At 42.2% G+C, this 27929-nt stretch overlaps 2 protein-coding genes across 2 annotated transcripts in view; one reads left to right on the forward strand and one right to left on the reverse strand.

Moving 5' to 3' along the window:
* The window catches only part of ECD (ecdysoneless homolog (Drosophila)), a gene marked incomplete at its 5' end in the record, with an annotated part of 11117 nt that extends 2151 nt beyond the window's left edge, over nucleotides 1-8966 (forward strand). Inside the window, 10 exons of the mRNA XM_009885646.1 lie at nucleotides 1-133; nucleotides 876-1068; nucleotides 1956-2084; nucleotides 3294-3419; nucleotides 4356-4441; nucleotides 5230-5336; nucleotides 6181-6358; nucleotides 7707-7774; nucleotides 7905-8125; nucleotides 8736-8966. The exon at nucleotides 1-133 is cut by the window's left edge and continues 11 nt beyond it. Of these exons, the coding sequence (XP_009883948.1) occupies nucleotides 1-133; nucleotides 876-1068; nucleotides 1956-2084; nucleotides 3294-3419; nucleotides 4356-4441; nucleotides 5230-5336; nucleotides 6181-6358; nucleotides 7707-7774; nucleotides 7905-8125; nucleotides 8736-8966 (1472 nt within the window). The remainder of the gene's footprint in view (nucleotides 134-875; nucleotides 1069-1955; nucleotides 2085-3293; nucleotides 3420-4355; nucleotides 4442-5229; nucleotides 5337-6180; nucleotides 6359-7706; nucleotides 7775-7904; nucleotides 8126-8735) is intronic.
* Nucleotides 8967-18271: 9305 nt separating this feature from the next.
* Nucleotides 18272-23884, reverse strand: NUDT13 (nudix (nucleoside diphosphate linked moiety X)-type motif 13). The gene is made up of 8 exons (XM_009885636.1): nucleotides 23802-23884; nucleotides 22767-22906; nucleotides 22009-22116; nucleotides 21506-21612; nucleotides 20462-20587; nucleotides 20118-20229; nucleotides 19309-19463; nucleotides 18272-18466 (listed from the first exon to the last, which is right to left on the reverse strand). Exons 1-8 carry the CDS (start codon nucleotides 23882-23884, stop codon nucleotides 18272-18274), a joined length of 1026 nt encoding a protein of 341 aa, XP_009883938.1.
* Between the last annotated feature and the right edge of the window lie 4045 nt (nucleotides 23885-27929).

Raw genomic sequence — 27929 nt, forward strand, 5'->3', positions numbered from 1 at the left:
CTGACGAGCAGAAATGTGCCCCATCTGCTGCCAGTCCAACAATCTCGCACGCGTTAACGCTGTTATCCAGCCGTTCGGAGGAGTTTCTGGCTGCGGAACCCATTAGAACAGCAGTGTATAAACGTATCAGTGGGTATGTGGCTGTTTTATTTTGGTCTTCTGCAAGAGTAAGTTTTGATTCTCAGCTGTCTGGGGTACTTTCTTGTATTCAATAATTTTCCTGTTAGACGTGATAAAATTGCTTCCTTTTCAGAAACCACCAGCCAGAGGCTTTTCTGTGGCATTCTCCTAAAGAGGGGGACCAATATCCTGTGTTATCTGGGGGCTCTCACAGTGGTTCACTGCTATGATGCCACACCTGACGATGACAAAAGTTATTCTTCCTTCACCTTCTTCTTGTACTGAAAAATCTGAAAGTTCTGTGAACTTTTAGGAGCCATTTGCGAGGGGTGGGGAGGGAGGAAGAGGATTGCAAAGTAAACTGTAGAACCAGCATGCTTTTCAGAGCATCAGCTTGTCACCGGTGTGTTCAGCACTGTACATTGTTTTTTGGATTTGACAGCGGAAGCCAGGTGACTTCTACGCTCGGTGCAGTGAAGGATACTGTATAGCTGGACATGTTAGTGAAGTTCACAGTGATTCATTTTACCAATGTGGGGATTAAATTTTTATTAGCTACATATATTTATGTATATATATATATAAACAGACATTCCAGGTGTTAGGTTAGCTGAGTTTTAACTTTAGTTTAGAATAATATTCTGGCACTTGGCCCATAATGTAGATTAACATCAACATGAAAATGGGAATAATAAAAAGAAGTGGTTTGGGCTTGCAAGACACTTAATACACTATGTTGCTGTTGCGTGATACAGGTATCCTGAGAAAATTCAGGCCTCGTTTCACCGAGCCCACTGCTACCTTCCTGCAGGCATTGTGGCAGTGCTGAGGCAACGCCCTTCGTTGGTGGCGGCAGCGGTCCAGGCCTTTTACCTGCGAGATCCTGTAGATTTACGAGCATGTCGCTCTTTTCAAACTTTCCCTCCAGACCAGCGTGTGATGACTGTAGTAAGTGATCCTTCTGATGCAACTTGTCACCTAGTTAGGTTTTGTAACTGACGGAGGTTCTATGGTCAAGTGATTATAAATATATGTGGATTTAACTTTTAAAATAGCATGTTTTCTGATTTATTTTTTCTTTTGATGCGAGACATGAATTTCCAGTTCATAACATTAATAGCTTTTCAGCTTTCAGATTGATGTGGCTAGACTTTCATATGGCTAATGATGAGATAAGTGTTTCTGTAATCAGAGGTTACTGCTTATAGTTCCTCTGCTGAAATGCTTGCCAAATAAATTGATGTAGTTCTATAATCAGAGCAGTTTGACAGCACTGCCAGCCAAAATAAGGAGTTGCTCCTAATTACCCCTAGCTGTTCATTCCCAGGCTTTTCACTTTCTCAGCTCTGCTTACACAGCTCTGTGAAAGCTATTTTATGGAGTGTTTCATGAGCGTTGTCCAAGCAGTGTTGTATCTGATACCCTTGCGTTACAGAGTTGTACCCCTAAACTCCTGAAAATAAGCTTTGGAGCAAAATTTTAGACTTCTAGACTGTTTTTGAAGCCTCAGCTTTAATTCCATTAATTGAGAAGAGCCTCACATTTTTCAAAATATACCTTGTTGGTCTGAATACTAAGGATTTTTTTAATGTATGTAAACTGAATGAAGTTCCTGTTTATTTACAGATGTCAACTTGGAATATACTTTGTAATATCTGAAAAGCAACATATCTTATGCAAGTGTATCTAAGTTGGAATTTGAATACAATCTCGGGTATTGTTTGTAATATGGGTGCTTTAAAACAAAATTCAGATGAGACTGGTGGAAAGTTGGTGCCCATACACAACACAGTCACACTGCAGTGAGTGTGTTTCTTTTCCTCTGTCTTTTTCAGGTTACTTTCACAAAGTGTTTATACGCGCAACTGGTGCAGCAGAAGTTTGTTCCAGACAGACGCAGTGGATACACACTGCCCCTCCCATCTCACCCTCAGTATAAAGCCTACGAACTAGGCATGAAACTGGTAATTATTTTTTATACGTTTTGTACTTAGGCTGTTTAGTTGGATAGTCAGAGAAATTACGCTTTGCTTGTAAGTTGTCTGCTTGTACAGAAAAAATTGAGCAAATTCACAGTTGCCATTTTTCTGGAAGTACAGTATCGTGGGAGTTTTCTTTTACAGAATAGAGCGCTCTTGTACTTCCACCCCTAGAAACTACACCAGCCAGGATTTACGCGTTTGTGTTACCATAGCTGAACTGGTATCAAAGCCAGTTAGTTTTCCTTTAAGCAATATGGAAAATAGTTTCCATCTCAGGATAGGTGAGATGTATTTTAGCCTCTGTCTGAAGTAGCACATCCTATGGTGTTCTAAGTTGCTGTTTATGGCCTTTGTGCATGGAGATGTTTCTGTGGACTAAATTTGCATTTCAGCTTAGAGCTCTGCTTAAGTGTACATCAAAACTACAGTTGCCGTGCCTCAGGCGCCAGAGTGCATGACCCTGTCCTGCACATCCAATTTGGCACCAGGCATGCGGAGCTTGTTATGAGGCATCTTTGCTGCACTAAGCAATCCAGAACTTAAAACTGCCTAGACATCGCAGTTACCTTGATCGTAGACAGCATCTGAGATGTGGGCGGGGAGGATTTGGCTGTTTGAAGGGCAGAAAGTATGCTGGGCCCAGTATGCCCTGGGACCTTGCTGCAAGTAGGAATGCAGAATCTGAGTTTTCTCTTCTGAAATTTCCTCTCTGGAAACTTGGGCCTCAGTACAGCTGGTTTGCATCCACAAAATGTTTTAGAATTTTAGAAGTGGGCCTGGTAGAGTTAGGTAATGGTTGGACTTGATGATCTTAAAGCTCTTTTCCAGCCATAACGATTCTGTGATTCTATGACGTGTGCAGGCCAAGCAAGTTTACAGTTCAGCATAGATTTTAAATACAGGTAAAGTCTTCATGCTTATATAAGGAGTAGCTTGTGCACTATAGATCTATCTTCTAGGTTGCTTTGCAGTGACTTGCCTGTGTGGACAAACTTTGCAAAGTCAAAATGATCCATTATTGCTGTAGAAAGACAGATTCCAACTTCCGAAACAAGATATTGCTACTTGACACATAATTGGGTTTGGCACCTACTTCTCAAATGGCAACATCAGGAGCTCGATGATAGTGAGTTCTTTTATGTGGTCGTTTAAAGGTGCACTTGAGAACCTTTTGTTGCATCTCTTATACAGGCTCATGGCTTTGAAATTTTGTGCTCCAAGTGCAGCAAAGTATCTCCTGATTCCAAGAGAAATGTGCTAAGTGGTCCCCTGTGGGAGAGATTCCTCAGCAGCCTGAAGGAAAAAAGTTATTTCAAGGTGAAGTAGTGTGCGGTGTCTTTTAAACATTCCGAGAAAAACATGTTTTAGGTCTTGAACTTGTATAAGTAGTTACAGCAGGGCAAGAAATCTAATGCTTCTGTCTATAGAAAAATGAATGAATGTCTTTAAAGGAGGTATGTGTAGTTTGCTCTCCTTTGAAATTAATTCATTTCTTTTGGAAATTAAAAAGGAAAAAGCAGGATTTGGGCATAAATTCATTCATCTAAAGAAAGGGGAAACACACTTGAATAAAGGAAGCCACAATATGGTTGTGTGTCAGTGTAGCTGTTTTACATTTCACTTACATGCCTCTAGAATTAAATATCCTTAAAGATCTATATGTAACACCCATGGAAGTGTATGTTTTGTTTGTGTGGGGTTTGTGTGTTTTGGTTTTTGGTTGTTTGTTTGTTGGTTGTTTTGTTTTTTTTTTTAAGATGCCTTTGGCCACTTACTTGAAGTTTATAAATTAGATGTAAATTGACTACTTATTTGAAGGTTATAAAATTGGACAACTCTATCGCAATGCTTAGGTTAATATGAGAAAAGGGGAATATTTCTACAGTGCTGCAATGCCCCTTCGTTGGATAATTCCCAAACACCAAGAGATTTATTCACAATTCCTGTGCAATCATAACCCAGGCATGGTAAATCCAACGTGTTGTGGGAATCATAGTATTGTCTTTGATTGTTTTTAGTGTACACCATATGTTACTGCAGCATAGATCTTTAATTCATACCTGTCTGTGAGAGCACCTTATGCCCATTCCCTGTATTCTCTTCCAAATATATACTGCAAGTCAGTATTACTTGTTTTGATTTTCTCAGCACTAAATTTCTGTGTAACAAATAGTCATTGTTATGAAGCCTGACTGTGAAAAGGAAGCAGAGGGAGAATTGTTTAGTTTCGTATTTGTGACTTGCATTGAATAGGGAGAAATGGAAGGATCTGCTAAGTACTTGGAACTGTTGCATATGGCAGAAGATTATTTCCAGCAATCTGTTACCAAACCAGAAAGGTAAGAGCTACTTGAAATTTGGGAGTAATCATATACAGTACCTACAAGTACTTTAACTAAGCTTTTTTAACACTTGTTACAAAATTGTCGACCCTTTTCTCCTTTGTACACTTAACATAGGTGCCATGGCTAGGACATATGGGTATCAATTTCTCTGGAATACTCTCCACTAGTAGAAGTTACTGCTTGAGTAACTATTTATCTTGGATTTGTAAAATGCTAAGCGATTCCAAGTGGGTTAAGAGGTGACTGAAAAGCATCATTTTGTTGGTTGGCTATAGAAATTGTTTAAAAGTTTCATTGAAAAGCAATCCCAGTGAATAATAAATATGGAGTGATCTGTCTCCTTTACTCATGACAGGCAGCTGGCTGTAGATTTCTCCAAAAGATCAAATCCAAAAAATAAATCATTACAAAAATATCTGAGGGTTAGCCAGTTCATAATATCTTCACTGTTAGTTGCTTGAAGTTCCAGTCTGTGCTGTTTGGGATCTGGCAATCCTAATGTTTACCAAGGCAAAATAAATATAAAGAACAAAGGAAATATGAGAAATGGGCTTTGGAGTCGTCAGCAAGGAACTACAGTAATTGACTGTGTCTTGTTTTGGCTAATACTATCTGTGTACTATTCTGGTACTTCCCCAAAATACACTTATCTTTTTTTATGTATTTGCACAGAGGGAATAATGAGGAATTTGAGTGAAAACCTGCATGTAGAGTGTGAGATGCCATTGGCATTGTAATGCTAGTAAAAATCTATTTCAGTAAATTGACTTTTTTTCTTCTAGCTCTGTTGAAGTGAGCCCAGGTGACGAAATCTTGACATTGCTACAGACAACAACCATTGATTTGAAGGAATTCGAGAGAGAAGCAGCTTGTCTTCCTCCAGAGGATGGTGAGCAGGATGGAGAGATGGCCTCATCCTGTCACAAATGTTTATTTGTGGGGGGAGAGGGTGAATGCTCACAGTACTGTACCAGTGTCTGTATATACTTAGTTTGTCTCCTATCCTGCGACTGCTAGAGGTGTTATTCACAGGCCGTCATTTAAGATTGAGGCAACCAGTTAATTTGTATAAGCCACAAAGCTTGGGGCTGCGAATTGGCAAGTTCTGGGTTGATACCACTAGATCAGTAACACCATGCACACTTACTCCAGATCAAGTACTTTGTGTCAACTGTCTGCCAGACAGAAAGTATGTAAACATTTTATAATAATAAACCAATTCCAATACTGACAATACAAAGTTAATTACTATCTGGCCTACTCTGATGCCCCATATAAGATGAGCGTAAACTTTATATAATAGGTTTTTTTCACTCATTTGTCAGAACTGTAGTTGTTGCCAGTGTGCAGTACAGGTCACATCTGTATTCCTGGATGATGCAGTAGCACACAGATGCAACATTTCAGTGTTAATGATCACAGTCGAAGGTTGGATTGGCTCTCCCTTTATAGTGTAAGCCTTTTCATCCTTCATTTAGTGGCAAAAGGATTATCTGTGATGAGAACAATATCTGCTAGTCTGAAGCTGTGTATAAAGCAGAGTATTAAAGTGGTAAACCAAAATCTGAGCTTTCTTCTCAGCCTTTCACTGCCTTATACCCTGTGTTATCCAGTATCAGCATGAAAACTTAATAGTGCAAAAATAAGCTACAAAGTGCTCTCAGCTGTCTGGATGGGGCCTTGTGGGTTAACAGACTTGTGCAGAATAACAAATATGTCCTATATTCTTTCAGATGACAGTTGGCTGGAGATTACACCAGATGATCTAGACCAGATGCTGAAAGAGGCAAGAAACGAGTCCCCTCCTTCCTCAAATGAGGAAGAGCAGAAATATGACTTGGAAGCAGTTGCTGAAAGCATGAAGGCTTTTGTATCCAAAGTCTCAACGCATGAAGGAGCAGAAATGCCATGGTAATAGTATTTTTAAGTGCGAGGTCTGGTGTGGAACGTGTTTTCATTCTACTGGAGACCTTTGGTTGATTCTATAAAGCAGAGAATCAAAGTTGGAAAGTGTTCTACTTAGCAGAGGCCTGAAAAAAAACCTATGTTAGTAAGGAATATGTAGTTGCTTTTAAACCAGCTTGGTGACCACTCTGACACCATTGCAGGTAAAAATGCTGGAAGTTGTGCTATTTTTCCAGCACCCTTACTTAGTCTGGTTTTGTGGTTTTTAAATTTTTTTTTAACTCTTTTCAGTTGAAGACACTGCCATTTAAATGTACATTTCAAGTTCATTTGTGCTGAAATTTTTCTACCATGAAGGGCTGTTCAGACTGCTACGATGCTTCTGATGAAGCTGTGCAGAAATAAAAACGAAACTTGACGGAATCTGTCTCTGTAAATGAAGACTGTTGATTTTTGTGGTACAGCTGTATTTAGGTTTCCTGTAGATTAATTTTTCTAATATGCTGGGCCTGGTTTTGCACTACTGAAGCACATACCATACACCTAGGAGCAGGAAAAGAGAATTACTGCTGATCCCTCATAGTGGAAGAAAAGTGCTAACTAAAGATCCCTAACTATTTAGACAACAGCCAAATGCCACTAGATTAATTGTTGTTGGAGTTAAGAAAGTGTGTGTAAATGGTGTGTCGACAGACCTTTAATTTTAAAAACCGCGGAGTTAGGTAGTGGCATACTGTCCAGGTTCTTTTTCATAGCTTTAATATTGAGAAAGTAATGCTGTGTAAGCTGTATCAAGTGTAGAAGGGTCTACTCAATTTATGCTTTTAACTGTTTGGTCCATTTTAATTAGTGTTGGCGTCAATGTCCATGTTATAATGTAGGTTTTTTTCAGTTATTTAAAAAACAAAACAAAACGAAACAAAACAAAAAAACAAATGACGAAAAAAGACAAACCACTGAGCCTTACGAGGGACCAGAAGGAAACCTTTAGAGTGTTTTTTCTAGGTAGATCTCAGGTTTAAATCCATGTGTAAGGTATAACACTACCACTTCATTCTAGAAGGATTCAGGCATGCTTATTTTGGTTCCCTTCAGTACCATTTTTGTTTGACCATGACAAACAGTTAAAGGTGTTGTTTTTTTCTCCTTCATGCCAGGAGTTCTTCCACTTGCTGTCTCATTTCTAATTCATACAGGCCTCAGGCTTTTAAGCATTTTCCGGGATTACCAGTTCAAAATGTCCCAACTTTCATCTAGGCTTGAGAGAAGTCACTATGCCATATGGTTGATGCCTGTGTCAGGGTTATGTAAGAATAAAAGCTTTATTTATTTAAAAATATTTTTTGTATTTCAGGTCATCTGATGAATCCCATGTTACCTTTGATGTAGATTCTTTTACAAAAGCATTGGACAGAATTTTAGGTGAGATTGCTTCTTTGTTTCTTTTGTCAGAATATCCCATGGTTATTTGGCTTCCCTGGGTTTTCTGATCACCCATGGGCACTGTGCCAATTTGTTTGCGCTATCTGTACTGACATAAAATAATACACAGGGGCAGACTCAGAAGAGCTGGATTCTGATGATCTGGATGAAGAGGAGGAGTTTGACTTCTCAGATGAGGATGATGAAGACTTCGATGCTGAAAATCAAAGGCAAGACCAGAAGGTATCACCTAATGAACTTATAGGCAGTCTCAAGTCGTACATGAAGGAGATGGACCGTGAACTGGCACATACCAACGTTGGTAAAAGTTTCACCACCCAAAAGAAAGGGGTAAGTATGCTCTGAGTTCAAGTTTGTAGCATAATAGTTTTGAGAGCTTTAGTAGGAAAGAGGAAATACACCAAAATTGGTCACTCTGAGTAATGTGATCAAAAACTTCCATCTTCTCATCATGTGCTATCTAATTATTAAAAAAAAAAAAAAAATTAATCCCATGTGCAAGCAAAATGTGCTGCACTTGCACCACAATATGTTTTTTGGGGGGTGAAAAACCCCAAACCAACTTAACTAAGCTTTAATTTGCACATCACTCCTAGACTTAGTTTCATTTCCCTGTTTGAGTAGTAAGGCAAGCAGCTGCAGCTTGACTTCTTGAATTCCTGTAGTAGATTACTCGCATGGGAAGCTGAGCCAGGACTCAGTAACCCTCCCTGTCCTTCTCTTGGAACCTAATATGTATAATGGAAAGTGATGATTTTTAACTGGCATGAGCATTTGGTGACTAAATCCCTGTCTGTCAAGACAGCGTGGAACGTACTAAATTTTGTTGGCTGCAGAACTGTTTCCTTGTTTCTGTTCTCTTGTGGTTTGTCTTTTTCTTTATTTTTTTTTAAACCTGCTTATACAATTTGATAAAACTTTCTCTTTATACTTACTATAGGCAAGTTCTGTTAATGCAACTGCGTCTCAAAACGCTGGACCTGACTCTGGAGCTGAAGATACTGAGTTGACACCAGTTGATGTGGATATGAACCTAGTCGCTAACCTGCTTGAATCCTACAGTGCTCAATCTGGACTGGCAGGACCAACCTCTAACATTTTACAGAGCATGGGAGTGCATTTACCTGAAAATGCAGATCATATTGGCTCTAACAAGGGAGCGAGAGAATAAAAGACTGTCTTAATTTAGAAGACACGGCTGATGGAAGAAATGAAGCACAGAAAAACTTAGCAGAATTTGGAAGAAGAGACAAAAGGTTTGAATTTAAAGCAGTTTATGCATTAGTTATGTGTGACTTTAAAGATGCAAAGTGAATTTACCTGCAAAAGCCATCTTTTTGGATACTGTCTTGGATAGAAATCGGATTTTTCCAGTGCTAACATATTTTCAGAAAATTGAAAAGTGATGTTGTGTCTTGAATGAAACTTTTATAATAAAACCTGTCTTCAGTTTTTCAAATCAACGATCCAATTTGCCGTATTTCTAAACTGTCATTTTACCCATTACTAGGTGATTTCAATATCTGGAAAGCAGTTCATGTTCTGAAAATGCTGCTGCCTTCAGGGGGAGATGGAGGAATTCCATATTACAGGAACAGTGTTCTCTTGTGGATTTGGGAACGCTGGTTAAATGTTCAGCAGACGCTTAATCGCTTTTCCACAAGAACAATGCTTCATTGTAAGAACTTATGATAATTACTGTAAGAATCTGTTCTTTATTAACCAGGAGGATTTGAAGAGTAATTGGATGGAATATGTAAATATTGGCTATAAGTATTTTTTGAATTTATTTAAATAAAACCAGAAATACAACCTGATCAACAGAGATTTTTTTTTTTTTCTTTGAAGGTATGCATAACTTCCTCAGTGCAGTATCGGAAGTTCTTGGAGTTAAAGCATTTTCATAATTGGGCATTTTTTGAATTCCATTATTGCTGAATGTTGGTATCATGCCAGCAGTAGCTGTATATGAGCCCAGTCTGAACAGTTTAGTTTTGTTTTACGGTGAAAATGTAGTTGGAAGGCATTCAGCATGTTGCTTTCACATGGAATGAAAAATCTATTCTAGATATGAAGACTTAGTTTTAACAAGATAAATTTGAAATAAAATATGTTGAAATTCTTGATTTACAGGCAGAAGAACACAGCCCTGCTAGATTTGAATAGGCTTCTACAAGTCTTTTTTTCATTTTTTAATTCCACACAACAATTAATCAAGTGTCTTAACTGGTAGAAGAGAAGCTCATTGGTTGAATTTTTGTTTTTTTGTGTTTGGGGTTCTTTTTTTAAACGTATTTGGAAAAATAATATTCAATGACAGAAAAGCCTGATTGATCCTGAACACATACCTAATTACCTTTAAAGGATTGAATAATAATTATTATTATTATTATTATTGATGTTATTATTAGTCTTAAGGTTTGAAGTCCATTTGGTTCTAGTCTTTGTTTTAATTTTTTTGCATTTTAAGTGTTGGCATTATTTAAAGTGACAAAGCAGAATGTAGCAGAAGTTGTTTCCGTGTAGGACTTGGACACTTCTTGGATGATGAGTTTTGGCATCTGACTGCCTGTGCCAGCTGAGTTTTACCAATGCACAGAAAATTCTTTGAAAGTCACACATTGGCTTAGTTTCGCTGAAATTGATGAGACCTTGGCAATGTACAACCAGTGCTTGCTTGCTGACTTCCCTGCTGATCCATGCTCATGGTGGGCTTTTTTTTCCAAGTTTTTGTTTGTTTTTGCAAATGACAAATATCTTGTAAAATGTTCCAGCACAATATCATAAATACTGGAGGTTCTGTACGTGAATGCATGGAATGAATGTGGATGAAGGGTATGATGGCTATGCTACCTCCACGTTTGTCCTCCACTGATGTTGTATAAGTTACTTTGTCAACAGTTTAAGGAGAGTGCTAGCAGGTTGGACAGGGATCAGAGATGGACAACAAGAATGAGGAAATACAAAGATACCGCTGAAGTTCCAGGAGTTTGGATTGCAGAGAGGTGAGGTGGAATGGGATTGCGTTAGACAAATCTACACTGGAAAAACTGGGGGTAGCAGAAGTTCTTGAATCTGGCAGACAAGGATAACCAGCAGTTAGTGGTAGAAAACGGATGTACTTGAAAGTGTTAACGTTTTAACAGGGAAGGTAATTAATACTGAAGGTACATAAAATTCTCCACTGATGAGTAGTTAGATCAAGTTTAGATACTTTAAAAAATAGCTCAATTTCAAGAACATGATCACGTATAAACTCTCTTGTGGCCTGTACTATACAAAAGGTCAAAATGGATCAAAGAACTCCTCTGATGTAGAAAACTTCTAAGCTAATGTTCAGAACAAAGCTGCTCTTTTGGAAGCGCTTCAGCTGATGTTGCTTCTTGTATAATCTTACTTTTCCATCAACTGGACTGTTATTTCTGTGGGGCAGTACTTATTCCAACTATTTACATATGTGTTTAGCAGCTTCACAGTGGAGACCTTCGAGACTCCTGCATTGCTCACAAGAGAATTTGCCATCGAAGAATAAGCATTTCCATGCTGCCTCTTCCACTGCTTTGAAGTAACATATGAGGCGTTTCTGCTTTTAATTTTGAAAGAGAGTATTTTTAGTGAAGGAAGCCTGATGGAATTAATTAGGGAAGACAAGTGCAGTGTGGTTCCCTTTCAACAAATTGCTATCAAAGTTTCCATTATATTCTAAATTAGTTTAACTAGAACTGCATTCCAACACAATTTATTTACTTTGCTCGCTTGAGCATCTGCCTTTTATGCAGCCTTGTTCATCCTAGAACTTCTGACCCTTCCCAGAAATGCAGTTTTCTTGTTTGTGGCTTGACCCCTTTAGCCCCAGTTCTGAATGCCGCAGTTGTTGACAGGTGTGTTTCAAGCAAGAAAACAAACAGTGGATCTTTCACCTTCCATATATGAGATCAAAACTAATCCCGGGGGACAGCAGAGACCTTTAACTTGTTAAAACTCTTCCAACCACCTGGGCAGCTTGGCTGTTATCCCTCTTTCCGCCGAGTGGCTTTATGGAATAGCAAGGAGCCTAAGAACGAGGGTCTTTATTTGCTCTGTGTTAATGGAAGGTGCGTAGTTCACCTTGGAAGTCAGCAGCCCACAGGCCTGTCTTCAGCATGAGTCTTAACTCCTGTCTGGTCAGCGGGGAGGAGGTGTGGCTCAGGAGGAGCGGTATTTTTGGCTCACTGTGTTCAAGTGCGGTCCCTGTGCTTGCATTGATCTCCTGCAAATAAACTGTTTTCGGCATCCTTGCCGTGTAAGTGGATGTCAGCCGCCTCTGTTGCCGTGAAAGATCACCTCCCTGCCCGACACTTGCCTCCTGCCTTTCCTTTCTAACACTGCAGTATAGGAGTAACAGTTACCTCCAGGGCACGTGCTAGTTGCAGTGGTGGAAAAGCACTTTTTTATGAATGTTTGCGCAGCTCCTGCTGTCGCTACTTATCTAACCCATATGAGAAACTGGATTTTGTTTTTAATAGCAGCGGGAGTCAGGGCAGGCCCTTTGTACCACCTCAGGATCCCTTGAGATGCTGCAACAGCTGCCTGCCCTCTTTCCGTTTACGTCTTTGGAATGGAACACAGGAGCATCTGTTCTGGCAGGTCTACAATGGAAATTTATTTCTTTTTCCAACTTTGTTTATTCCCTTAGGAAAATATCACCATGGAGGGCAGTTGGGGTTTTCAGCTTAAACAGCAGAATACAGAGCTATTGAAAAAAGTTAATTGCTCAAGAATATTGAAAGTCAGGGGTGTGAAGCCTAAAACATTACTTTAGTTGATGTGTATCAAGTGTGTTCTTTGGCCACCAGCTCAGGAACCTGATTACCACCTCATGAGGATGGAGAAGGTCTCCTATTACAGATTCCAGGTGCCAATAGTGGATAATTAATTCAATAGCAAAACTGTGCTTTCAGGGCAAATAACTGAGATTGCTGTTGTGGTCATGATTCAGTTTATCTTGTGTTTGAATTCTTACAGTAACAACTTATCCCGTTGAAACAGGACAGAAACAACAGGCAGACGTAGGAGTACATAGTGCTGGCTGGCTATGCTTCCAGGCAAGAAAACGGTCTTGTGGAGTGCAGTGTCATGGAAAAGGGCATCCTGAACAACTTACAGGTTTCTGGTGTGAAACTGTAGTTAAGAAGTGACGTAATTAACGGAGGCAGAAGAATATCACGTTGTGTGTTACTCCTGTGTAAAGTGTGTATTGCTGTTTGGAATAGAGCCTGTACTTAAGCAGGTCAGCACTCCCAGATGGATATTCACAATTTTGCAAGCCTGCAAGGATGGGAAGTGAAGATCAAAGCTAACATGAAGGTAAAGGTCAGGTTATTCAGAAAAAAATACGTAGGTGACGACCACTTGCAGGTAGGCGGCAGAAAATGAGGTATTTCCAGTAAAGGCTTTATAATTTGATGGAAAAAAGGAGTAATGATATCCAGTGACTGCAGTGATGTTAATCTAAATCAGTTCAGACCAGATCGTTTGTTTTTTGTTTTTTGTTTTTTTAGTTCCCCCGGGTTGTTAACCTTACCTGCAGTTATGAGGCCATATAGTTATAGTGTTGGAACAGAGTTTAATCTGGGAATTCTCCACACTGCATACTGACAGCAGCCATATTTAACTATTGCATTTCCTCAGACCATTACTGTGTACCCCATGTGACTGTAGACATATTTTCTTCCACTTATAAAAACTTCCCAGGTTTTTGGTGTTCAGACAGATCACAGTTACTGAATTTTGTGCAGTATCTATTTGCTTTTGCTCTGTTCCTGTTCTACAAATCAGTCAACAGTGCTTCATAGGTAAAGCTGTATAGCTGCTCTTGTCCAACACACACTTATTTAGCGCCCTGACTGTAGTGTCCGCCTTACCATTTATGAATTTTCAGCTTCCCATTCCTTAACAGATCTTTTTGAGATTCTTAGACTTTTATTAATAAAAGTGATGTGTGAATTTGCTTCTGTCCCTATCACAAACCTCATCTTCCTTCTTTTTCTGCTTCTATTAATATACTAGGAAATCTTCTGGGTCCCTTTGCTATATTTCCACTAACAGAAATAAGGCCTTCTTTGCATTTTCTGCCGTTAGAACGACCGTGCTGTGTATCACTCCCCCCCCCCCATCACTTCAAATCTTATTGAAAAATCTCTTCCTTGCCTTACTTCCTAACTTTTGCCATTTCTTTCTGTAGCTGTGTTCTTTAGGTGTGAAGTTTTGTGGAGAATGATATAAAAAGATGCTACGTACAGTTGAGCACAGGGACCAGTGGAGAAGGACGTTGTATCAGCGTTTTCTGTTCCTGTGCCAATACTGGGAGCCAGGGAGACTTTGTGTTTCCGCTCCTGTGATCTTTCTCATGTTTGTGACAGCTGATGCCAGCTTCACTTTCTCCATGTAATGTTGATTCTGGAGGTCACTGAGTGAGTACACCTGATTGTCTACAAAATACCACTGATGGCTCTTAAAGAAAATGCAAGTCACACCATTTCCAGACTGGCAACTTGGCTTTTTTTTTTAACAGAATTAGGTTTGGTGGTGCTCAGTCGTTCCCAGGTGTATGCATTGTTGCACGAATGACGTCTGGCAGTATTTTTTTTTCCCCTTACACAGCTGCTTGCCATCTGTTGCTAAATTGAAAAGTGAACAAGTTTTAAATAGGAGCTGAAGTCTGGGGCTGCTGAATTCGTCAGCAGCAGTTCAGACTGAAGCAAGGGAATTGTATTTGTGTAATTACAAGTTGTTCTGACAACCTGTCCCTTGCAGCTGCCAGAGTTGAATTGCTCATGGTTACTTGAAAACTGATTACCTAAAAAATTACTTTGACATGGTCATGTTGTCAGGGCATTCCATTAAGTGCTCATGTCCTCTCAGGCTAAACATCACATTCAACATGCGTCCACTGTGTCTCAGACCATATGTTAAGGTGAGGTAACGTCTTGATGTAAGAGCTTCCTCCTTGACCTGTAATGCTGAAGTCAAGGCTTTCTGCCATTCACAATGGATGAGTACCTCTCTGGGTAGGAAAATGTCACCTTTCCATGCAGCGGCAGAGCAGCCCAAGGTGATGGGAGAGCATGTGGTAAGTGAATTCTCAATCCACACTATTTCCAGCTAAGTTTTTTCTAAGCTCCCTCAGTCAGAGATGGACAAGTTGTGTCATGTGGTTTGGTTACTTTAATCCTCTGCTGGCACCTGTTGGAGATAAACATAACTTTTATGCCCTGCTGCTTTTGGTAGGTAGGTGGAATGCTGCTCTGAACCTGCCCGCATTGCTCTCCAAAAAGCTATTTCAAATTAATCAGAGGAATGTTAGTATTTTATAGCTGCCTGTGTATCCTGCGGGCTGGCAACACTTGTAAGCAACTGGTTGTAATGCTACAGCCTGACTGCTTTTTAGCCTAACTTGCTGTAAGTCCCAAGCCCTTGCAGTCTCTGAAAGCAGTGGAGATCATACAAGTGATTGTATACAAGCCAAGTGTCCCCAAAGAGGATTCATTTAACGGATGTGTTTTGGAGAGAAATATGTTGCTACGTCCCTTTTGCCCGCCTGATATCTTTTACCGGGGAAATCCCTGCTGTGTTTTGTTAAAGAAGCATCTGTCAGGAATTGCCTGTTTCTCTTTCCAGGTCATCTGCCTTTATAGAGCATGTTCTGTCTTGACTGCAGTATTATTCAGGCTTCAGCCAGATTTCTGAGGCAAATGCAAGTAAGAACAATGTCTCTCTCACCTTGTTTTTCTGTCCTGTTCATAGATGTGTATTCCCTATAACTGCCTGTAATTACTCCTGCTTTCTTAACATCAGGAACAGAGGTCACCATTACTGTTTCATACCTAAGTCAAAAGGGTATGGATTAAGGATTTTATAAAACAGTTTAAAATTTAAGGCTCTTCAAAAGATGTAATGAGAATATTGCCATGTAGTTGTTTTTCCTCTACAAAACCAAAGTATTTCAGTACAATTTTTCTTATTGATAATTAAAAGGGCCGTTTAAAGCTGTGTTTTAAAAGGTGAGTCACAGAAGCAAACAAATGAGAAAACAGCTTTGCTTTTCCTCTTTCTTCTTGTAGAAAACAGGCAGTAACCGATGAAATATGAAAAAGTCTGGTATAGTCAGAGTCTTAGACAGACTGCAACTCTTAAGAGTTGTCCTGAAGACTCTGGATATCGAGCAGCTTCAGCCTGGGCAGTGTCTGGCCCACCAGCATCAAGTTAGGGGGCAGCAGTAATGATCACAGCTCCTGTGACCAGCCTGCCTTCTGCTGTGGTTCCCACCTCACCCCAAAGGAACACCCTGCCAAGACAGGTCTCTATAAGCAACGTAGAAGGGACAGTTCAGAAGGAGCCGGGGTCAGTCGGTACTTGCTCTCTTTCAATTACAGCTCACTGATAGCCTGCGTGTTGACATTAAAAAACATAATTTGATAAGCAGAGTAACCCAGTGTTTCCCAAACACAGGTGAATTTTCTCTGATGTTGAATCTGATCACACACTGCAGCTGGTTTGACAAAGACATACGCTGCGAATGTGTACTGTAAAAGTACAAAAACAAAACACATGAAGCTCAGATTACTGCAGAAGTCATACAGCTGTTCCTCCTTTCACTCATATGTACTACTTTTTTCTGCTTTTACTTCTTGGTCCTTTTTCTGCTACTGGGAGAAGAGATGATATGTGGATATTAAAAAATACTAAGTACATCAAGCTGGATGTTGTGCGCTGGAAGCAAACTCGGGGCACATTACTGAACTACATGAGGATGAGTTGGGAAGGCATTGAGGAGAAGTAGGAAAGAGGAGTATCTTGCTGGCGGCTATCTAACTCTTCAATATCTTCTACTGCAGAGAAGGGGGAGAAAGGAAGGAGGCTGAAAATGAAAACGGCAGATTCCAGAGATGAGAGAGGAAGAGGTGAATGCTGGGGAATTAAAATGGTGTGATGGGAGAGAAAGCAGGAGGAACACCTACGAAGAGAGGCAGCGAGACGTGTTTCAAAGGAAATCGGACGCAGGAGTGTTGCAGTTAAGTTCAGTGGTGTGTGGGCTCCTGTGGTGTGTCTGGTTGGGCTGGAGGGGAGGAAGCGATGCCCTTGGCCGTACCAGAGTACATTCTTCCAGGATGACTGACAGATTGAGTTCACCAACATGAAAGACATGCTCTGACACGTGGGTTTTATTGACTGAGAGTGAGTGAGGGTGTGAAAGGTGTTTGCACACGCCACCATGGCCTGAAAGAATCTCCTCCCAACCTTCTAAAGTAAAGTTAACTCTGAGGAAACAAAGCATGTCTCAATGGTGTGAGAAAGCGGCCTTTTTTTACTTACTGCTCAGGTGTCACGACTCCAGACTTTTACCACTGCTGAAAAGGTCTTTCACCTACAGTGAATCCCAACAGTGACAGTCAGTGATACGTTCCTGTTCCCCCTTCAAGTATCGGTACTGATGGCTTTGCAATCTCGGCATTTGAACTCTGACCAAGCAGGGAGAAAGGACTGTCAGCCTGAATCAAGCAGCAGATCAAACATCCTTCCATCTGTCTCTTTTACTAAGCTTTCCTTGACCAGACTTTGTCGCTCTCCCTCCAGAGAAGCGATACCGTTTCATCAGTAAAACAAGACTAGCTGTCCAGGCAGGCCACAGACTGTCGGCACAGGGTAAGAGGTGTTGTGCCTTTCAGGATTTTTCTCTGTCGCAAGTGCAGTCCTTTCTTGCAGCGGCTCTTCTCACCGTTTCATCATCTGGGTTCTTCTAATATGCTTATATGTAGGTTTTGCTCTTCCACTTTCTACCAGCAGATAGCTCTGTTCTCTCTTCCTTGGGGTGGAAGTAACACTGTCTCACTGCTGGAGAAAATGGTGCCTTTAGAGATATTTTTAGTTGCTCAGATACACCAGTGAAGTAGGAGCCCATTTAACATTTGCAAAAAAAAAAAAAAAAAAAAAAAGATGTTTTATATGAAACTGGAAGATTGAATGGGAAGGGAAACAGATGAAGAGGAGAGCATACAGGCAGTGGCTTTTCTTGTGGTTTTTTGATAGTTCTTCCAGATCCACAGAAATGTGAACACTGAAAGGTCCTTTATTTTTTCCTGGAAAAAGTGTGTGTTTGATATCCATCCATGATGGATAAAATGGAGGAAAATGGGACATAGGTGCCAGGGGCTCGCTGTTCTGTTGTTTGTTGAGCAATAGCAGCAGCTGGTCACAATAAGTTCGATGCTTTGGAACTAAGAATTTTATTGTACATTTACTGCAAGTCGTGGGACCTCACAGGTGATGTCTGAGGATGACCAGTTTAGAAATGGCTTTGTAGGTCTATGTATCTAAGACTGCCATCAGTCTGGTGCTATCCTCACTGTGCCACAGCCTTTGCCTTCAATAACTTTGGAAGCTTTTGTATCCAGCTTTCACAGTTCTGGTAGAATCGCAGACTTGACGAATTCATGTCTAAGCCGGCTGGGAAGTCTGCTGCTTAACCCACTCACAAATCAGCTGGTGAGCAATGGCCTGTTTGGGAGGGAACCAGGGTAAAAAACTACCATCGTCTTGCTTTGAAGATCTGTGGTCTCTCTTGAGACCATCCATAATTTCCTCTAGGCCAAACCAACGGGCTTCCTCGAGTTCCAGGCTGTTCATACTGATCTGGAAAGAATTCAGAGAGTACCAATTCCTTAAATCAGATTTAAATGTGGCCAGTGGTACCTTGCTTGTTCTCACACCCACAAAGATCCTACGCTAGAATGCCCAGAGTGCTTTATCCATGCCTGAATTATGTGCTGATGCCAATACAGGAAAGGACATTACTATGCGCCAGTGCTTTGTTGTCTTGGTTTCCTTAGGGAAGCCACAAATCAGGTAGCCCTATTCCATCATGGCACTGGCCATGGCTGAGCACAGTAATTAACATGGCAGGATCTGCATGTTCTATGGCAAATATGGTATTAATACTACAGAGTACCTCCTCTGGAAAGCTCAGAGGAAAAAATATAGGGGTGTTGGGCTCTGGGCTTGTATATATACAGTGACCTGCGCAAAATCTGGCACGTTGCAGCAGAAAATATGATTACTTTGAAGTTTGTTCTTCACTTGTAGAGAAGGCCGATGGAAAACTGACTCAGGTGGTGGAGGAACCTACAAGGAGAGGTGCTTTACTGGACCTGATACTCACAAACAAAGAGGGACTGGTGGAGGATGTAAAGGTTGGGGGCAGACTGGGCTGCAGCGATCATGAGAAGATAGAGTTCAGGATTAAGTGTAGAATAGACAAAATGACAAGTAGAGTTGAAACCCTAAACTTCAGGAGGGCTAAATTTGATCGTTTCAAAGAATTGCTTGGGCAAATCCCATGGGAAAGGGCTCTAGAGGGTAAGGGGGCTCTAGAGAGCTGGCTAAGGCCGATGGAAAACTGCATTTAGAGAGGACCTGATGACTTTGCTACATAAGACAGGCAGCGCAATGCCTCGGGGGAACCGGAGTCTGCTCACCTCAGCCTGCTGTGCTCTCACCAACGCGTGACAAGCTATCATTAAGCAGCTGCTGGGAAAGGGCCAATGCTGAGAAGCTGAGTACCGGAGTGACTCCACCTCCAGGCCCACCTCTTCGGCCACCTCTCGCCGGACTGTCTCCTCCACATTTTCACCTAGAAGCAACCAAAGTTAGGTAAGGACAGCCTGGCCTTGGGGCAGCAAACCGTGGCAAAATAAATGTAGACACACTCATTTCTGAGGTGTTCCAGCCCTGACCGCTTATGCACACACACGCAGGAGCTCTGACTGTGCTGACCTGGAAACACCTGTCAGCAGGATGCTCAGTTAAATTCATCAACAATGCTTACCTCCCTTAACCAGAGGTATCAGAGACATTTTTGGCTTTGTCTATGTACAGTTGGTGGACAGAACAATGCTGCCTCTCTTCATCATTTCCCTTTTTAAGCCATTTTCCCTTCTGTAACAAGAGGTCTGTAGTTTCTCTTCTAAGCCAGACTGCACTAGACACAAAATGGACTAAAAAAGTATCCGGGGTTCTAACCTGGGGAGTCTTGTACTTGTATTTACCATCAGGGACTAGAGCGACTGATAGACACCCATGATTCCCGTTCTCTTTAGATACATGCAGCTACTCTGAATTCTGTCTGAATGGCAACACCGATCTGTTTAGATCTAGGATGTTTTTCCCCTGCTATCTCTGATGTTTCCATCCTCCTCTGTCAACAGGTGTTTGCTTGATGTCCCATCGTTTTGCCCCCACGCCCTGCACATCCAAGGCCACCACGCTGGATCAGAGACCGCCTTACCCATGTCACAGAAGCCTGACAGAGCGGTGTACATCCCCTGGGGAAATGAGGGCTGTCGTGCGAGGAGGCACCGGCTCCCATCAGACACCAGGGTGATAACCACTGGAGACATCTAGCAAATGCGTCAAGAAGCAAAGCAAGGAGTTCAGACCAAACAAGTATGTGCAAATTGTTGTTTTTCCTAGCCGGTTGAGGGTCACTGGATGAACACTAAAGAAAAAGCACACAGCTACATGCAAAGCACTCCTGCTGCCTTTTACAGGTGCCCTTCCATGCGACCCAACAGCGTTGGCTTGTCACCACAGAGCCCCTGTGTTGCTTACCATTGCTGTTCAGGTGCTCACCTGTGGATAGTAAGTTATTCCGCTGGCATGGCAGACACGCTTGCTGCCAGCTACATTTTTGTGAGTGGGCTGCCCAGTTTTGCTACAGTACTGGTGGGAATCGTGCCACCGGAGAAGGGACTGAGCCTGCGAATGCCAAGAGAGAAACACAAATCTTATTTATAGCTGGGGCAAAGAGATGATTCAGAGCAGTCTCCCTGAATAATATTTTGCTGTCTTCTCCCCAGCAAGCAGTCGTGTGGATAAACTCTGATTATGTTTGGAAGCCTCAGAAAGATAAACGAAGTATGGGCACTGCTTTGAAAAACGGCAGATTCTGCAATCGATGTTTCATGCTTCTTGCTTTAACATCCAAATCTGAGATTGTTTGTGGGAGGTGGGGAAGAGCTGTTCTTTATTAGGATATAATGGGAGTAGTAATGGGAAGTGCACTATTCTAAGGAGTCTCCAACCTTGAATACCTTCTTGAAAAGTAGCCCAAGCACCACAAACATTATAGAACAGGAAAAGAAACATGAGCTATTTCTACTTATGGCTCAGGACAGCTGATTTGCACACACGGGTCTTTTCTCAGGGCTTCCAAACATAGAGTTTACTGTAGAGTAACAGCTTATAAGTGAGTAGTTTTAAAAGAGCAGCTCTGAGAGAAGATCTTTACATTTGTTCATTAAATTCAGTTTGCCTAGAAGATTACAGAAAACTAGTGCCTGATAGTTGTTAAGCTGAGGACAAACTGGGATTGCTGTGACTGCTGATAAGATCAGTGTGTTTCATGCTGGACATACAGCAGGTTGATTTTAAATGGCTAATTACTGCGGTCATTTTTAAGCCACTTGTCTGTTTCGGTTTCCATTGCAGCTTGCTTTTGGGATCACAAATGTGGGAAAACGGCTGTAATTTACAGTGTGTTTGTACCTAGGTCACTGAAAGTGGACAGTAGGTACTTCCACAATATGTATTAAATCATAAAACAATACAGGAGACAAGGAGAAGTGTTGATGTTAGAAATCGCAACTTCTTAAAGTAAAAAATCCTTTACAATACCGAAGCCAGCAAAGGAGAATCTTTCCCATCCACTACGAAGAGAGCCTTTCGTAAGTCAGTAAACGATCCCTTGAGTTCAGACTCAATGACTGATTTCTCCAAGGCCCCTGTTTAAAAAAAAAAAAAACAAAACAAAACAAATGACAACAACAAAAATCTTTGATCTCATAAAATGCAGTTATTATCTCAGCTTTACACCCTTCATTGTTCCGGTATACAATTTCTGGAAGTTCCCATGGAAGTGACATCACATCAGTGGTAACATTCCCAAATGTTAAGTGACCTGCCAACAGCCCACCTTTACTAACACATGCACAGGAACAGCAGCGCAATTCCACGGCTCTGACCCGCCACACTCACAACAGCTCCTACAGAGACTCAACTGAGTCTTCTCTGGCAGTAAATGTTCACCCAGCAAGGACTAGGGATGCTGCCTCGGCAGCATCTTCATCTCAGTGCCTCAAACGTGACGCTGACACGGATGGGAGAGGAGTTATCCCAACCTAAATCCAGGGCAAAGTGTGGTATGTGCTCGTCCGAACAACCGATCAGCACCGACTTCTCTATCCACTGTTCAGTCTCTTTGAATTTCTCCAGGATCCTTTTCATCTCTAAACAGCAGGGGAAAGGGGAAGAAAAAGCTGTGATGAAAGCAAATTCATACAACTGTCATGCTCTCCAGATCTTCAAGGCACACACAATCTCGGCACAAGGTGGGGTGCTCATGTGAGAGCGGGGACCAGACAAGTGGACCCACCCAGATGGAGACCAAAAGTCTGGCTTTCCTCCTAGCTGTTGGAAGTTTTGACCATGTCAAGGTAAAGACGCCAATGTTGTAATGCTTGGGGAGCAGCTGTCTGTTCTGTTTCTGTCCTACACCAGCCAACACCTTTGTCTCAAGGAAAACTTTTCCTGCCTTATGCCAAATCACCTTTGTCAGTTAGACCTTGCTTGTTTTCCTGCCAGCCCTTTCTCTTCCAAAGGCAATGGTCCCAAATGTTTAAAATGGATTATGTCAAAACAGATCAGGTATGTGCTGATATCGCGTGTGTGTGAAGAGCATGAGCTTGTGTGGGCATGCCAAAGTTTTAACTCGATGTAGTCTTTGGTTGTTAACAAATAGCGTGCTGCATATAGCAGAATGTTCCTGCACAGCTTGATAGATTTTCAAACCCCATGTAAGGGGTTGCTTATTGCAAATGACTCTGTATCATTTCAGCTGTGTGATCCAGGAGGTATTTCTTTCCGGACACCTGCTTACCTGCTGCACCGAGCTCTGGTACCAAATACTTCTTCCCAGCTTTCTGCAGGAAGGGAGAGAGGTTGTGAAAGAGGTAGAAAGTTCCTGAGGTCTGGGCTTGTCTACAAAGGCTGTCGTCTTCCTTCAGCTCATTTAAGTATCTGCAGTGAGAAAAGAATTGGGAAGATGAACTCCAGGTCATGTTGAGAGTACCTGTGTCACGCTTATTTGGATGTGTTTATTTTGCACAGAGCCAGGGAGCTGAATGGACAGTACAGATTTTACATATGTTTGATGTTTTTGATGGCTGAGTCTACTCTTTGGTGGGCCGTAGCCTCTAGCGAAGGTGCCGTGTGGCAGGAAATAATGCAATTCTTACTACCACGCAAGTAGCCTGAAGTCTCGGACATCCGAGAAGATCAGTAACCCAGTCTCTCCATCCAAGAGATCTGCTTTATAGACACAATCACTTGTCTGCAGGAAACCTTGATCTTCCCTTTTATCCCCACAGTCTGAATGGCTCCAAGTCCTGCTGGGCAAGCCTGCTGAGTGCTTCCAATATTGAATACGCTTCCCATCAGGCTACATGCATTTCTGCAGGGTACGTTCTGCCTGTCACACTGACGTGAGGGGCAAAGACCAAGCTGAAGTCTAAAGACTCAGCTGGCCGTGGCCTGAATTAGCAAAAGCAGTCACTGGAAAAAGGGTGTCGGGATGTGCTTCTTTCAGACTGTTTGTAGTAGTATTTAAAACGAGGTGAGTAGCATCACTTCAAGCCTGCCTTGTATTTTAAGAGATCTTTAGCTAGGACAGCCAGCGTAGGCATTCATTGACAGAGCTTCAGCCTGAGAGAACCAGTCCTTATCAGCAGTGAAGGGACTGGAGAGGTTTTGACTGTTATCATTGACAGAGCTCACATAGCATTGCTATATTATTGCTGAGCTGTTTAAAGATTAAACCCCAGGTTGGATTTAGGTAGGGCTGTTGGTGACAGTGGGCACAGGAGTGCCAAACTCTGTTCTTCTCACTGTACACGAGAATCGGATGAGAACTTACCTCATTTTTCTAACATAGGTAGAGTGTAACCTGCAGACGATAGAGGAAGCTCTTCTATACACTGCTTGATAAATCACAGCCATAACCAACACCTACGGGCAGCTGTCTCTGCCTAAAAAGAGAAGCACAGAATATAATGCAGTGGCCCTGCAAAATTAATCTTGATTGAAAAGGTGCAATAACCCACTGCTACCAGAAATCTCCCTCTTGCAGAGTCTGCAGCGTGCTGGCGTCTGCTTTCTAAAATGATCACTTTGGTCTTAGTCACACATCAAACCCAGCGTCAGGCAATTTCAAAGCCTATTTAAAGATATCTCAGTTTGTTTCCATCTGTGAGTGTGCACAGGTCTTAGAGAAATTGCTATAACACTGGATTAAATGTTCCTGCCCTGAACTCGGGTATCCCTGGGGAAAAGAGCAGTGAAGGTGGCTGCTCTCTTGTTTTGTTTCCTACACAGTTGTAATGGCCACAATCCAACGGAACATCCTATTGCAGCACACAGCCGATCTGTGGGAAAGGCACCGATGCCAGAAGAGAACGAAAGACAAAATATCAGCTGCGGAGGAGAATTCCCCGAGTTAGACCAGAGACAGCAGTTGCAGCTGAATTGGATCACCTCCAGCTATGAATGTTTTTTTGTGCCAAAGGATCCTACCACGTTTTCAGCTCAGGCAGTCACAGACTGCAGTTTGAACTCAGCTTCAGGATGTCAGAAAATAGCCAGAAACACCACCATCTCTCTAGCATTCATCTGAAACAAAAATGAACTGAGATTCATAATCCTTAAACGACTGTTTTGAATATTTCACTTTTTAACCACAGAACTCGAAGCCCTTTAAAGGAGGAAGTTGCGTTTGCTGTGATTTACAGATAAGCAGTGCCAAAGAAGAAGCTGTGAGTCCTTCCTTTCGGGAAAGGTCAGCGATGGCTCCTGAGCCTGAGTGGTGCCTGAGCAGAGGCTTCTATCTGTATGGGGAGGCAGTTTCGGTAGCCCTGTGGCTCCTGACATCTCTGCCCCGGATCCCTCTTTCCCACCGTCTCAGCTGAGGGTGGTCCTCACTGGGATGATCCCCAGGGAGACGGGGGAAGCCAAGCTGCTGGGGAGAGCCTCGGCGTCCCTGCTCTGCACTGCAGCCCCGGCAGCGGGAACTCAGTACGCTGCCGACAGGCTCGGTTGGGCGGACACGTGTGAGGACGGCGACTGTCGCAGAGACCCTGTCGGAAACAATTTTGTGGTGCGACAATGACGCGGCCGTCGCTTCTCCACCCCCGCGTCTCATATAGTCTGGCGTGTGAAAATTCTCTGAACCGAGGAGTTTACAAACGGCTCTGCACTTTGCTCTGGAATGAGCAGCGGGATGTGACCGGTGGGGGGACAGGAGGAAGAACTTGTACCTGGCAGGTCGAAATGCGATGTATGCAGGCATTTAACCCCTTCTTTCCTAGGAACCGCAATCATAGAACCATATCTCAAGTTGGAAGAGACCAGATTTTGGTGAGGATCACTGAAAACTCAGTACAGACTTGATGTCGGGAGGCCAGCCCAAACTTCCCTGCCTCGCCTGCGGCTCTCGGCTACGCTGCGCAGCCGGCCAGAGGGGGATCTCGGCCTCTCGTCCCCCACGCCTTTTCCCCACTCACTGCGCTCCGTGCAGAAGGAGTGTGGCCTCCAGCAGTGGGGATCGTCGATGAGAGTCCCACCTTGACCTCGGATGGACGCACGGTTCCCACCGCAAACGGCGGGGCAGCTGTCTTACCGGGGCTGAGCCGGTCGTCCCCCACTGGGAGCGATGGGAAATGTAGTTCTGTGCGGGCTGCTCACAAGCCCTGGGCAAAGCTCGATGGCTGACTCTCTCTGCTCTGGATTTTTATGAACTCCTGGAGTCTGTGAGGCTGCCTGAGTAAACTTTTTTTTTACTTTTTTTTTTTCCTTCTTTCCTCCCACCTGCTCCACTCTATCAGAAATCCACATGCTGTATTTTGCCAAGCAGAAGTTATTATGAGAACAATGCTACTGCAGTAATTTGAGCTGTTCTTAGCAGAGAAGTTTGTTCCTCTTAGTTTCTCTTTCTTTTCTCCCCCCGCCCCCCTTCCCTGTTTTTTGTATCAGTAACATAAGAGCATTGTTTAAAGTTAAGGACCATATGTCCTCAAACAAGAAAATATGCCAAGAGGCTGCCTATATCTAAAGGAGAGAGCTGTTTAGCGTTCAAGCATCCAAACCCGCAGCTGAATTTGCAAGTGAATAGCTCTGATTAGAAAAGTGTGCTTTGCCAAGACAGATGTCAGAATAATGACAAATATTTTTTGTGCCTTTATAACTGAACAAACAGATTCCTCTCAAGTACTGAAAACATTATTCTGGGCTGGAACCTACCTGCCTATATTTAGCACAAAGAGAATTTTATAAACATATGAAAGTAAACGTTTTCAGGGCAGCCTTTTGCTTTCTGGTCATGAATTGAGACATTCTAATCGAGAATTCACGTCACGTAATTTGAGAGCATTGCTTGTAAAAATAATAAATAGAATATGCAGGGAAGTAGCACACTGGTTACCAAAGTTACTTACAAGTTTATGTTTAATTATGCCTGACTGCTATTTGTGTGCTTCCTGAAACAGAGCAAGCCCAATCTTATTAATCCACTAGGCTAATTGGATTAATGGACAAAACACATCTTCCCTTAATAAGATAAAGGATTGAAATATAATCTCTAAGGGAAGTATCCACCCTGCTGTTAAAACAAACCAACAGATTTATTGACCGTAACTGCCCCCAGAAATGGGTCTTGCAAGAAGAGCTGGCTTTAGAGGGAAGCAGTTGGGGGAGATACTTTGGACCTCAAATCTTGGGACAGCCTCTCAACCTTCTTCAGCCCAAAGCAATCAGTCATTTGGTAAGTGCACCCCTATCCATGCAGAGGATTAAAAGCCAGAGCACTATGCTACAGCATAAAGACTCCTTCGAAGGCAGCGCAGTGCTGTAGCCTCTTGTTGCTATACGTGGCTGAAAATAAATCATGGATTAGCCCAGTTGTGTATACCTGGGTCCAGTGCTGTGCAAAGATATGCAGAGAAAATGAGTTCAGAGTCCGTTCTGTGACTGATCTGACCTATCTATTAGAGATTCCTTGTCCTTGTTATTCCTTGTTATCTGTGAGTCTGAGAGAATCCTTGTCCCTTCTCCATGGGTCCATACAGAGTCACAGAACAATAGGGGCTGGAAGGGACACCTGCTCGTGATCACACATTGCCCAGTATTTCTGCAGCACATAAGCAGGGGAGATGATTTTGAAAATAACAGAGGCTTTCTTGTCATTTATTCATGTAATTATTGAATTGAAGGAGCACAAATACCACTTGTCACTTTAGCGCCGAGTTGCTTCTTCATAAATATTTTTGAGGCAGGCTCTGAGTTGTGTGAATTGCATCTATAAAACTGTTCTTTGTCCCCTGCAGATACTGTACTCCGTGCGAGAAGCAGTCCTGTGAGCGAAGTGGAGGCCAGGCCATACAACTGCATCTCTGACAGCTTCCTGCAGCTTACTAATTTGAGCTTTGGCAGGCCACCAGAGGAAGTGGATCCCTGAGACTCTCCTGATGCAAGAAGAGCAAACATAAGGAGCAGGCAAGGAGGACAGAAGCAGTGGGAACACACACTGCTGATCTCTTACACAGACAAGATTGCAAAACAGCCAAATCTTTGGTCCTGCATCGCTAAGTTGTTGTTTTGGGTTTTTTTTTTGATCTGGGTTTGTAAAATACTCGTTATTAGTATTAGCAGTTGGTAAAAGATCTTTCAAGCCAAAGAGGTGGCTGGAAAATGTAATTCTAGGCTAATAATGGTTATACTGGTAATCTTGCTTTTTCTTGCTGTTCTGGTTTGTGTCTTTCCAGCTGCCCCCAATAAGCAGAAACAAGCATTAGAATTACTAACAGCTGGCCCTTGCAAAACAACTGTTAATTGCTTTAAATACCTAAAACTAGCAAACTTGCATTGAAAACTCATGGTCAAGCCACAAGAAACATCTTGGTTAAAAAAATAAAAAAAAAAATTTCTTTTTTAGGAAGAGACCGAGGAAAGACAAACCACTTATTTAAAGAGAAAGTTAATGAGTACTCTTTCC

The sequence above is a fragment of the Charadrius vociferus genome, unplaced genomic scaffold (genome assembly GCF_000708025.1).
Source record: "Charadrius vociferus isolate BGI_N301 unplaced genomic scaffold, ASM70802v2 scaffold335, whole genome shotgun sequence".
Taxonomy (NCBI): domain Eukaryota; kingdom Metazoa; phylum Chordata; class Aves; order Charadriiformes; family Charadriidae; genus Charadrius; species Charadrius vociferus.

What these genes read in the sequence shown, in the direction of transcription:
- NUDT13 (XM_009885636.1), bottom strand. Translation starts at nt 23,884, where the DNA reads ATGGCTGTGATTTATCAAGCAGTGTATAGAAGAGCTTCCTCTATCGTC. An exon ending in ACACTTTGCCCTGGATTTAG is followed by an intron (nt 21,613 to 22,008) that starts GTTGGGATAACT and finishes TTTTTTAAACAG; the next exon opens with GGGCCTTGGAGAAATCAGTC. An exon ending in GAATAACTTACTATCCACAG is followed by an intron (nt 20,230 to 20,461) that starts GTGAGCACCTGA and finishes CGCATTTGCTAG; the next exon opens with ATGTCTCCAGTGGTTATCAC.